The sequence below is a fragment of the Crinia signifera genome, chromosome 6 (genome assembly GCF_055691185.1).
Source record: "Crinia signifera chromosome 6, ASM5569118v1, whole genome shotgun sequence".
Lineage (NCBI taxonomy): Eukaryota > Metazoa > Chordata > Amphibia > Anura > Myobatrachidae > Crinia > Crinia signifera.
In genome coordinates, this window is record NC_139222.1 from 30,668,055 (window position 1) to 30,681,081 (window position 13,027).

The 13,027-nt window shown below is 46.8% G+C and overlaps 1 protein-coding gene across 2 annotated transcripts; it reads left to right on the plus strand.

Moving 5' to 3' along the window:
- The first annotated feature begins 783 nt into the window (after nucleotides 1–783).
- Nucleotides 784–9,433, plus strand: LOC146007478 (uncharacterized). 2 transcript variants are annotated; one of them, XM_083145867.1, is made up of 5 exons: nucleotides 784–959; nucleotides 2,813–2,977; nucleotides 3,238–3,417; nucleotides 6,905–6,968; nucleotides 7,729–9,431. In XM_083145867.1, the coding sequence occupies exons 1-5, from the start codon at nucleotides 927–929 to the stop codon at nucleotides 8,937–8,939; spliced, it is 1,653 nt and encodes a 550-aa protein (XP_083001993.1). In that variant the 5' UTR covers nucleotides 784–926; the 3' UTR covers nucleotides 8,940–9,431. The 2 variants fall into 2 exon arrangements, with proteins under 2 accessions (XP_083001993.1, XP_083001991.1); XM_083145865.1 differs by lacking the exon at nucleotides 784–959 and adding an exon at nucleotides 1,004–2,239 and having other exon boundaries at nucleotides 7,729–9,433.
- The last annotated feature ends 3,594 nt before the right edge of the window (nucleotides 9,434–13,027 follow it).

Below are 13,027 nucleotides of genomic sequence, written 5' to 3' on the forward strand. Positions count from 1 at the left end.
GGCCCTGCGCGCCAGGCTTTGCTCCGCTCCGTTCCCGCTTGGGTAGCGTCACACAGACAGTGGAGGAGGAACTCTGGGGTGGATTTATTAAGCTTGGTGATAAAGTGGTTTTTATCACCGGCCAATCAGCTCCTACCTGTCATTTTTCAAACCAAGCCTGTAACTTCAGTTAATAATACAATAATAATAATTTCGGCAGGCAGAAGGGCTGGGGGCATGCCCCCACAGCGGGAAAATGGGGACCTGACTTCCCGAGAGTGACACAAGTTATAGGCTATCTAATATATGGGTGCCCACAACCCCCCATTACACATTAACTTGACTTGGACTGTAAAGGGGATAACCTGTTATTATTATTAATTATATATTGTTTTATCATTCTGATTATTATTTTTACTATTAATTTTTATTATCAATATTTATTATTATTAATAATAATAATAATAATTAATTATTATTATTATTATTATTATCCTTTCACTTAATTTAATTTAAAAATAGATTGGCTCTGATGAAGGCATCTCCCCAATTATTGCACTGGGAGAGTGTTCCATGTATGTGGAATGGTATCACTGTGTATAACATACAGTAGGTGCAGGTGCTAGCTAAGAACACAGCTACAGGTGTCACTGTCTATGGGACACTGACAGTAGAGCCCGTGCACGCAGCAGGTCCTCCTGATCACGTGACTCGAAGAAGCTTGTCTCCGTCACGTGATCTGGCCGGTGTCAGAGCGCTATATCCTGGCGCACATCATCCTTGCGCATGCGCAGTTGGCGCAACGTGTGTCAGGACAGCCGCCGCTCCCCTTCCGCGCATGCTCAGTGGCCAGGGGAGGGTAATGTAAACTAATTCTGCACTCTGCAGCAGCGTTTTACCTTGCGTGCGAAGGAGCAGCAGCAGTGCTCGGACCAACATCGCTGGCAATGAATGAGGGCTGTCCTGAAATACCGGGGGAGGTACAGTTCTGGGAATTATACATGTGAAGGTCATTTTACATTGCTGATCTATAGGAGGTAGCAGAATGACAGCGCTTGCTGAAATAGTGGTACTCCCACACCTGGGGGATGCCCATGTGCAACAGTTATGTGGCAAGAAAGCAATTTATCTTGCAATGGTCCCTTACTGCTGATATTTGCCGTAGTAACAATGGTAAATACCCCCCCCCAGCCCAGCTTGTCTCAGCTCGAAGACCCCTAGAATTGTGAGGCCCGCCACCCTGCCAATATAAAGATGGCCCTGATTACTGATCATTGAGGCGGCATTAAGATGCAAGTAAATAGTTGCAATCAATGCACCAATATTTAAATGGGTTTGATTGATAGGGTCCACAGTGTCACTCTAGGTGGACACCAAAACGATTGACACAAGGAAAAAGTGCATGTGAAAATAGTCGACATGGTTTTTTTTGGAGTGTCAATTTTTATCTTGTATCGCATGAACTTTCAGTCGGTGAAACGCATCACTCACCATGCTTCAGGCGTGGTGCCCAATTTTTAAGTATAAAAGAAAAAAAAAAAAACATTAAAAGCTGTTGACCATGCCGGCCTAATGCATGTTGCTTAATAGTGGTCAACATATTGTCTGGCAACCTAATCAATCTCCACCTAAAGTTCAGATCCCATTTAAATGTATGTACCACACAGACAATGCAAACCAAGCTGTGGATTATGAGCCGGTTCAGACCTGATCGTACAGCCGTAAATTTGAACGGTCAGTCGTCAGTTTAGCCTCCGCGCCAGTGAGCACCTGCCTTCCGCATGAATGTTGTAATGGATTTGTGCAACTGCTTGAGCATTTTCTCTCACATTCCCAGTGGGGTGTTTTGTGTTGGCACTCACAAATATAGTCGGTTACTACCCCCACACGCCCAGTTCCTGTCAATCACCTTGCGTACGGCCAGCGAACAGAAAAATGCCGCAGTGTCTCGCACATGTGCGTTGCAGCCCATATGCGTGCGCAGTTCATCGATAATCTGCCGATGTATGAAATCGCAGCCATGCATTATATCCCTTGGGAGCAGGGTGGCCTATCCCGGGATCGGCGGAATCCTGGGATTTGGCCCCAAAATCTCCAGGATCGTGACGTGATGTTAAAGGTAACGCTTCGCAGGGCGCAGTCACACCGCCTGCCCCGCTCAATCCGCTGCCCCAGCCGCTCAGTACGGCACTCCCTACCTCACTCACCAGCTGCAGCAACTGTCCCACTCCCCGGCCGCACCGCCAGCTGCACCGACTACGTAAGTATATGTGCGCGGCGCTCGGTTGGGGGGTGTGGGAGTTTTTGTTAAAATTATTGATGCCAATCCCTGGAATCCCGTGATTGAGCATTTTTCAATCCCAAATTCTGGGATTTAAAAAAAATGTCCTGGGATTGGCATCCCTACTTGGGAGGGGGATACATGTAGCTTTGGAAACAGAGTAATTGGGAGAGGCCTAATAAAACAATAAAACATTTTTGCTCGTGGACAGACGGCTGACGTCACATAATGTTCTGACTGACACTTATGACCGAAGTGGAGAGAAATCCTTCGATTGGTCGGCGGCCATCGGATTAATTCTCTCCCCTTCGGCCACATGTGAGGGATGTGTTCTCGTAGTGAGGGGGAGCGGCCGTTCATTGGAGTGGCGGATGGCGCTTACCTGCTTTCTAACATTGTCATCGGGATAGACTTTAACATAAATATGACAATGTGTAGTAAGCAACTCTAATTAGCCTGTTTCGACAGAATTTAATCATGGAATCTATGTTTGTATCAGACGGGCACCTACTGAAATGTTCTGTGCATGATTAACTTTCCCTCATTCATTAGGTGTTTGAAAATGAAGTGGTGGTACAATCTGAAGAGGTTTCCGTGGAGCAGACCCGGTTTACAGAGCAGCCAGCAGACTCCCTCAAAAGAAAGAGTCCTCGTAGTGACTTGAGTGAGGGGATACTGAACCTCACCCTGGAAATCATCCACCTGCTGACCGGAGAGGTGAGGGCTTCTGGGAACATCGCAGTGACATCATTATGACATAATTCTCTACTGCAAACCATAGAGACCATGTCTGTGGTTACATATAATAATCACGTCATTGAGGCCAGTGACATCATTTGCCTGTCCAGTTTGGATGCTAACAGCAGGGTAAACATAGTAATTTAAGTACATAGAAGCTTTATTCTTATTACTCTGCAGGGACGGGAGACTCATCACCTTTTATTATATTAGTATATTAATTTTGTAAAATTATCCAGGATTATGGGCCACTGAAGACGTCTGGGGAGCAAGACACAATCCATAGCCAAACGGATGGATTCAGCAAGACCCAGAGCCACATTGCGGTGCCTCCACCTCATTCACTGATACATGAGAGAGACAATGAGCAGAAGATCCTGGAAGTCACCAAAAAGATCATTCAGCTGCTGACCGGAGAGGTGACTGCTGGGAATGGGACATTATACTGTAACACCGGGGGATGTGACCAGAGAGGTGACTGCTGGGAATGGGACATTATACAGTAATAACGGGGGATGTGACCGGAGAGGTGACTGCTGGGAATGGGACATTATACAGTAATAACAGGGATGTGACCGGAGAGGTGACTGCTGGGAATGGGGCATTATACAGTAACACCGGGGGATGTGACCGGAGAGGTGACTGCAGGGAATAGGACATTATACAGTAATAACGGAGAGGTGACTGCTGGGAATGGGGCACTATACAGTAACACCGGGGGATGTGACCGGAGAGGTGACTGCTGGGAATGGGACATTATACAGTAATAACGGGGATGTGACCGGAGAGGTGACTGCTGGGAATGGGGCATTATACAGTAACACCGGGAGATGTGACCGGAGAGGTGACTGCTGGGAATGGGACATTATACAGTAACACCGGGGGATGTGACCGGAGAGGTGACTGCTGGGAATGGGACATTATACAGTAACACTGGGGGATGTGACCGGAGAGGTGACTGCTGGGAATGGGACATTATACAGTAACACTGGGGGATGTGACCGGAGAGGTGACTGCTGGGAATGGGACATTATACAGTAATAACCGAGAGGTGACTGCTGGGAATGGGGCACTATACAGTAACACCGGGGGATGTGACCGGAGAGGTGACTGCTGGGACTGGGGCATTATACAGTAACACTGGGGGATGTGACTGCTGGGAATGTGACATTATACAGTAACACCGGGGGATGTGACCGGAGAGGTGACTGCTGGGAATGGGGCATTATACAGTAACACTGGGGGATGTGACTGGAGAGGTGACTGCTGGGAATGTGACATTATACAGTAACACCGGGGGATGTGACCGGAGAGGTGACTGCTGGGAATGGGGCATTATACAGTAACACCGGGAGATGTGAACGGAGAGGTGACTGCTGGGAATGGGACATTATACAGTAACACCGGGGGATGTGACCGGAGAGGTGACTGCTGGGAATGGGGCATTATACAGTAACACTGGGGGATGTGACCGGAGAGGTGACTGCTGGGAATGGGACATTATACAGTAACACCGGGGGATGTGACCGGAGAGGTGACTGCTGGGACTGGGGCATTATACAGTAACACAAGGGGATGTGACCGGCGAGAGGTGACTGCTGGGAATGGGGCGTTATACAGTAACACTGGGGGATGTGACCGGAGAGGTGACTGCTGGGAATGGGGCGTTATACAGTAACACTGGGGGATGTGACCGGAGAGGTGACTGCTGGGAATGGGGCATTATACAGTAACACCGGGGATGTGACCGGCGAGAGGTGACTGCTGGGAATGGGACGTTATACAGTAACACCGGGGGATGTGACCGGAGAGGTGACTGCTGGGAATGGGGCGTTATACAGTAACACTGGGGGATGTGACTGGAGAGGTGACTGCTGGGAATGTGACATTATACAGTAACACCGGGGGATGTGACCGGAGAGGTGACTGCTGGGAATGGGGCATTATACAGTAACACTGGGGGATGTGACTGGAGAGGTGACTGCTGGGAATGTGACATTATACAGTAACACCGGGGGATGTGACCGGAGAGGTGACTGCTGGGAATGGGGCATTATACAGTAACACCGGGAGATGTGACCGGAGAGGTGACTGCTGGGAATGGGACATTATACAGTAACACCGGGGGATGTGACCGGAGAGGTGACTGCTGGGAATGGGGCATTATACAGTAACACTGGGGGATGTGACCGGAGAGGTGACTGCTGGGAATGGGGCATTATACAGTAACACCGGGGATGTGACCGGCGAGAGGTGACTGCTGGGAATGGGACGTAATACAGTAACACCGGGGGATGTGACCGGAGAGGTGACTGCTGGGAATGGGGCGTTATACAGTAACACTGGGGGATGTGACCGGAGAGGTGACTGCTGGGAATGGGGCGTTATACAGTAACACTGGGGGATGTGACCGGAGAGGTGACTGCTGGGAATGGGGCATTATACAGTAACACCGGGGATGTGACCGGCGAGAGGTGACTGCTGGGAATGGGGCGTTATACAGGGCCTTATTCTGGTTGGAGCGGCCAAACGTGCGTACGTTCGCTATTAACGTACGCTAGCCGCACGCGGCCGTTGGGGTTAAGTCCACCCACAACTCAGCCGCATACGTACGGGCAGAAATAACGTAGAAGGGGAGTGGCGTACAAATGAGCGTACGCCAACGTACACGGACGGGCCAGCCCTTACACTCCGTCAACTGGCGTACAACTGATTGTACGCCGCCGTTTACGGACGTCTCTCGTCCGTCTTCCCACCGCCTTCTTGCGGAGATCTGAGCGTACGCCAGCTTGCACGGACGGGTCCCTATTGTTTTCAATAGAAAAGTCAGCTTATGTCACCGCTCGTGAGAGTGAGCGTACGTCCGTGTACGCTGACATACCCTTCATATATATGGACCTGCAAATCTTGCCTTTCAACTATAATTATGAAAATTAATTAATTGATTGAATTAATTAATGTGCAAAATAGTGGTCATGGGCTTAAAACATTGCTGAAACATCCTTTGTAGGTGTTAGATGTGGTTTATGTTATTGTATCCTAAATACAAAACCTATGTTTGTATTAGAGTGAACACGTTGATACATGTCGACTTGTGTAGATTGAGTGTGCTACTGTGTAAAGTCTATGAAAGCACGTAGTGAATGTGTCTAACTGTTTAGCAAATAGCTACCTTAGCATATATAAGCAGGTCTTCAAAAGATTCTTACCTTAAATTAAACAAACCTTTAAATGTCGAGAAGTATAGAAAGATAAGCTTCCAATGTGTTTGAGTGCTGTGTGTGGCTTGCAGGTGGTGAAATCATGGTTTGGACTTAATAGACTGCAGCATTGCTTATTACATTCAGGTGTATGTGTTTGAGTAGGAATCAGCGTTAATTAGCAAACTCAGGCGCACGCTGGCATGCGGTATCTGTAGGGGTGGTTTGAGATAGCCGGTGGCAGCCGCCTGTTTTGTGTCCGAAATGAACGGTGCCTTAGTCGATCGTGCGGTAGTAGCACCGCTCATTTTTGGTGCACACCCCCGTGTACGCCCATATTTACGCCCATTTTCCCTCATTATTTCGGCCGCTCCCCTCTTCACGCCCCTATGCCGCCCCCAATACCCGTACACTCGCGTACAGGTTTTTTCGCACGTAGAGACCCGTCCGTAAGCGTTGGTGAGTGGTCGCGCCTGCGCATTTGCGAATGTACGCATGCGCAGATTATAAAAAAACCCGGGACGTACGCGTACGGCCCGGCCGCTCCAACCAGAAAAGGCCCACAGTAACACCGGGGGATGTGACCGGAGAGGTGACTGCTGGGAATGGGGTGGTACTGTATAGAGCATTGGATTAGGTTGCTAATGTCTTGTATTTTGTACATCTATGGTAATATTGTCTCTGTTTCGCTGTTTGTTGATAAAAGGAGTGGAAACTGCTAGAGAGTTGCCGGAGTCGGGGGGAAGATGGTCACTTGGAAGAAGCTTTAGGTAAGAGATGGTGCCACCCAGGTCATATCTCCTGGTAATGTCACGATGATGTAGTGTTAGGATGAGATGGAATCAATGGCTCTTCCATTCTTAATCTAACATCTGTCTCATTTTTAAATGAGGTGAATCCATCCATTAATTCATACTTGGGGATGTGTCAGTGCTAGAAGCATTGTGTTGTGTTGTGGAGCATATTGTGAGCAGCATAGTTACATGGAGGAGTGGTCACAGAGGAAAGTCACTGTAATTCCTTATTAGTCCTATCCGAGATGGTTGTCTTGTCATTCGGACTTCTGTCCCAGATTGTAGTATGCTGCGGTCCCCCTCCCACACTTTGTGTGACTGTAAAATGGGAGGTGGCCTAGTGCTAAGCATTCCCTCCAGGATATGGCCACACCCACAATAATATGACCACGCCTACAGCATGCCAAACCCATCCCTCTAGTGCTTAACCTTACCGTCCCGCTAATGTAGGTGTCGGCAATAAGCGACAGCGCAGCTGTTGGAAACTACACATCCCAGCATGCTTTGCCTTAGTTTTGCTATTTGGCCATGCCGAAACTTCCTCTAGTGCGGAACCCTATTCCTCTCCCTAGTGCCTAACCTTGAAGGTCCCCTCCTGCAGCCTAAACCTCAAAATCATGAAAAAAAAAATGTTGACTTTTTAACCCAGTCGGCCTAAGTCACTGGTGTCGGTCTACCATCTAGATAGCCATGTACCGGTTCTATGACTCTTCACTGTTTTTTTTTTCCCTCACAGCGTGCTGTATGGCCGGAACTACAAGACCGAATATGTCAGAATGCCTCCATTATTACAGGAAAGATTTGGCTGTCGCTGAGGTAAAAAATGACCCTACAGGCTGCACATTGGCAAATAACAACTGCCCGAGAACGGCGGGCGCGCCAGGCTGCAAGACCACGTCGACTAAATCTACCCAGACAGAAAACATGCCTGCCGAGGAACCTGGACAATCTTTAGGGGGACCGTGCTACACAAAGTGTACGCAAACAGAATACACCTCTACTTATATTTTGTTGTGTAACACAGGAAATGGTAACGAAGGGTCAAAGGTCAGCGCAGGCGGTACAATTCTCTGCAAAAAGTCGACGAATCAGCCAGGGAACGCTTATAAATGTTCTGTATGCTCAAAGTCCTTCACTAGCGCCTCGGATTTTAATACACATCAGGTGGAGCACGGCGAGAAGGAGGCGGCTTGCCGGGAGTGCGGGAAGCACTTCTCCTGTAAGTCGCACCTCATGCGGCATCAGAAGATTCACACTGGTGAGAAACTGTTCCTTTGTTCTGAGTGTGGGAAATGTTTTATCCTGAAGTCGGCGCTTCTGCGGCACCAAATGACACACACTGGAGAGAAACCCTTCGTCTGCACGTCCTGCGGGAGACGCTTTAACCAACGTTCCCATTATGTAAGGCACCAGCTAAGCCACTCCGGGAAGAAGCCATTTTCCTGTTCGGACTGTGGGAAGTGTTTTATTCAGAAATCCGACCTGGTAAAGCACCAGAGGGCCCACAACCTGACAAACCTGTCTTGTAGCGTATGTGGAAAACATTTCTGCTCCAAAAAGTTCCTTCGCAAACACCAGAGGAGCCACTCTGAGATGACCAGGTCAATGTGTCCTCAGTGCGGCAAGTGGTTTTCCCAGAAATCGGCGCTCGTCGTCCACCAGAGGATACACACGGGAGAGAAGCCGTTCTCCTGCTCGGACTGCGGGAAGGTTTTCAACCGGAAGTCCCTTCTTGTGAGGCACCAGAGGACGCACACGGGGGAAAAACCGTTCTCCTGTCCTGATTGCGGGAAAAGCTTCACCCGCACCACAAATCTCATCATACACCAGCGGATACACACGGGGGAGAGGCCCTTCTGCTGTGCCAAGTGTCAGAAGGGTTTCAGTAGTAACGCAACCCTGATTAAACATCAGAAGATTCATGCAAATGACCCAGAACAGTTGTGATTTAAATGCAGGAAAGTAGCTTGGAGTATGAACTCGAATTAACCCTTTTGAGCGCCAATGATTCTGTGAGAGATCCTCAAAATATATGCTAAAAATGCCAGCGCCGCTCACAGCGACTGTTCTTTTACTATAAATGAATACAAATACAGCCAAATCAATTCATTGAAGCTTTGTTAAATATTGCACCCAACAAAAAAAAGATCATTCCCTGTGAGCGGTGCTAGAATTTTTAACAGATATTTTGAGGATCTCTCACAACGCGGTTCACACTCAGAGAAGTGTTATGAGATTCAGGGGGGAATTTAATAGGGTGAGAGATTTGTTAAGAAGTCTTTTTTATGTTTTTTTTTTTTTTTTTTTTTTAAAGCGGCAATCATTTACACTGCAAAACCAGTTTGATTTTGCAGTGTTAATGATTGCCGCTTTAAAAAAAAAACCTGATCTCTTACCAATTCTCTCACTTTCTGAATCTCTCATCCACTTCACCCTCAGTATTTTTGTTATTTATTTATTATTAATGGGGGGGGGGGGGGGGGGGGGGTTCTCCCTTTCTTCCACAGATATCCTCACCATTCTTAGGCCCCTATTCTGATTGACACGCTCCCCTGCGTGACTGCACATGCGTGGGGTGGCGGGTTGGGGGATTTGCCCATGGAAACGCACAGCATTGTATGTGCGTTCCCATGAAAACACTTGGCGTTCAACCAACAACAATCAATAGTTTTTTTAAATGAGACCCCACAGGTTTTGAGATATAGGCCTCTACCAATTGGTTGAGAAATCCGTTTGTAATAAACTTTTTTTTTTTTTTTGGTGCGGACCTCAAAGGGTTTTGTGTGTGTACTTTTCTGTAAGAACCCTGATGAAAGTTTCATACGACCCTGAAATGTTGGTATTACCTGTAGCTCTTATCTGCAGGTAATACCAACCTGGTAACACCTCCTTCACCACAGAGGTGTCTCACACCCAAGGCTGCAAATGGATGTTTATGCTAAACATTCATTATCAGCCGTGTGGGGGATGGCGGTGTGCGAGGGCAGCGTCTGGTGGACTCGCGAGGCTGCGAAATTCACAGCCTTGCGATTCAAGCAGAATAACCTCCTTAATCTAGATGACATATGGATTAGGTTTTATCCTGTTGAACGGGTATTGCAGGCTGGCCACTAGGGGGCAGTGTGTCACTTTTGTTGCTTTAAGCAGTGTACAGTAGTTTAGGGATGGACGATGTTGTGGTTACCATAGATGGTGCTATGGGAAGTGGCCATCGATTGCAATAGATAACCATCAATGATTTCACCAACCAATGGTCATCCATGTTTTTCAACTGACCTGCCTGCGGGCCAATCAGAAACCAAGAGCAGGCGACAAGGGCAGAGTTATGCTCCGTGTTCCGGCCCCTGTAAAAAATAAATAAAATCGTAAAAAATATTAATTTATGCCGTGCCATCTGGTTCTCACCCCATCGATGGCAAAAGTATTTGCCATCGGCCATAACGCATGCATGATTATGATTCATCAATGATCGATGGCCATCTTTCTCGCTGAGTGTTGGGAATACAAAATAAATAATAAAGATTTATTTTAAAAAAATCTATAATAATATTAATAATTATTAAATGGGAGTAAATTGACCGTCTTGCTGTATCGTCCAATAATCGAGGGCTTTAAGTGGCACTGCTTCCTTGGAAATGTTTTCCTAAGGTATCCCGGGAAAAGTGGCAGCCAATTCTACTGACCAACATTTAAGTGGCTGCGGGTGGAGGGGTGTTATTAATAATCGGGGACCTTTAGTTATCTCTGTCCCAGAATAACTAGAATCACTTCTTATTTTGTTATACAGATAAGTGTATTGTACTATGTAAGCAATAACAATTATACTTTTCACATACATTATGCGCATTGTATTTGTTATTTTTGTTTTTCAAATCAAATACTTTGCCTTGTTCCTCAAGTTGGAAGGCACCAGCAACTCTGCCACTGGGCACAGGATATATATAAAGATCAATATTAGGATGGTCAGTGGGGGAGGTCAGAAATGGCTGCACCAAATAGAAATGTGCAGCGTTTCAGTGTCCTTAATAATTATTTTGTCTGTGTACTTTTCTCTAAGAACCCTGATGAAAGTTTCATACGACACTGAAATGTTGGTATTACCTGTAGCTCTTATCTGTTTTTTTTTTCTTTTTGGGGGGGGTTAGCCAGCTATCGGATTTTTTGTGGTCTAGACAATTTGCCATTGCTTAGGAAGATGGGGCTACTCTGTGTTGCACTGTTTTGGAAGGGGAAGGATATTTATATATCTAAAGACTCAGTACATCGAAGGCTGCCACAGGTAATCAGTCACAATCAGTGCAAAACTATTGTAAAGTTTGCTTCATAAAGTATTGGTGGTTAAAAAAAATATATTATTTATTATACATTTATAATCCAGATTTGTTTTGATGTGTATAATATTTCTGATCTGTGGTGCTGGTACCTGAGTTTCCTGGGAGAAGGGAATAAAAAACTTTGTACACAAATATGGCACTGTGCAGCGAATAATTTGGATCTAAACTGGATTTCTGTCTAAATCATACTATGTATACTATTAACCACTTGCCTGGCATGGTGACCTCAAATTCAAATACACCAGTCTGGTCTTTCCCTGACGTGGTCGCATCTGATGCGACCAGCCAGGAATGCCCACTGGGTGATTGCAGGAAGATAATTTTCCAGCAGCAACATCTCAGAGGGACCTCTGGTGGCAGTGAGCAGGTAGACCTGTGGTGATGCTCCCCAGAAGACGCATCTCCTCTCCTAGTGTATGGAAACACTGCTAGCTGCAAACCCCCCATTCCGCCAACTGCATCAACTTGTTCTGTCCCTCCTCTGCCATTGGACCCTATCCACTCCTGCTCCTCTCCATCTCATCCTTCTAAATACTTACTTTGATCAATAAAACCTCAAAAATTGTAGGAAAAATATTAGCCAGTTAAGAGGTTAACTGCGCTGGAAAACTCTAGCGCAGGGGTCGTGAACTTTTTGGGATGGGACCAACTTATTAACAGGTATGGGTCACTGAAGGTCAACATGGCTAAGGTCAATAGGGTTGGAAGGTCGACAATGGGAAGGATGCCAAAAGGTCAACATGAGGTTTTCACATTTTTGTCTTGAATGTCGACAGGACCAGTAAGCTAACGAGTTTCTAGGCCAATCAGTTGGCTTAGGCCAGGCATGTCCAAACTCTGGCCCTCCAGCTGTTGTGAAACTACAAGTCCCATCATGCCTTGCCACAGTTTTGCTATTAGGGAATGGTAAAACTATGGCAAGGCATGCTGGGATGTGTAGTTTCACAACAGCTGGAGGGCCACAGTTTGGACATGCCTGATGTAAGGGTTTTACCATTGATGGTTTTTCCAATCAATGTTTTCTTTGGCTAGCTGGCTCGTGGGCCAATCAGAGCATGGGGCGGGGCCTTCTTAGTGTCAGGGGTGGAGCTTTGTCCTGCGTCCTGGAACCTTGAGGGAATTAAAAATTGGTTATGCTGTGCCATCGATGTAGAGAAACTGTCTGTTTCTCCCCATCGATGGCAAATGATCACAAACATTATTATGAATCATCGATGGTTGATGACCATACTTCATATTGCAGCTGCATGTAATAGATTGCTTTGACTGCATTATAATTAATGAAGCTAAAGCCACTGAAAACGCCCCATAGTGAAGAGCATCATTATGGGGGTTGTAGTTCCCCAAGATCTCACAAGACAGGGATGCACTGATCTGCTGGGAAGTAGGTGGACATTGTAGTGGTAACACAGCAACCAGGGAATTTGTACTAGGGATGGCCATCGACCATCGATGATTCAAAATCTTTGATGGTTTATGTCCGTTGTAGAATAGTTTTGCCATCGATGGGGGAGAACCAGATGTTTTTCCTCCACATCGATGTCAAAGCATAACCAAATAGTTTATATTTTTTTCTTAGCCAAGTGGCGGGAGACAACATAGCCCCACCCCCAATACCCGAGTGTCCCCACCCCCCAGGTTCTGATTGGCCCACAAGCCAGTTAGTCAAATAGAAGGGCTGGTCATCGATTGTTTAAACCA

Excerpts from the sequence above, each read along its gene's own strand:
- LOC146007478 (XM_083145865.1), top strand. The coding sequence starts at position 1,934 with ATGTGCGTTGCAGCCCATATGCGTGCGCAGTTCATCGATAATCTGCCG. Across the intron at positions 2,978-3,237 it reads TCCACCTGCTGACCGGAGAG|GATTATGGGCCACTGAAGAC; the intron begins GTGAGGGCTTCT and ends AAAATTATCCAG. Across the intron at positions 6,969-7,728 it reads TCACTTGGAAGAAGCTTTAG|CGTGCTGTATGGCCGGAACT; the intron begins GTAAGAGATGGT and ends TTTCCCTCACAG.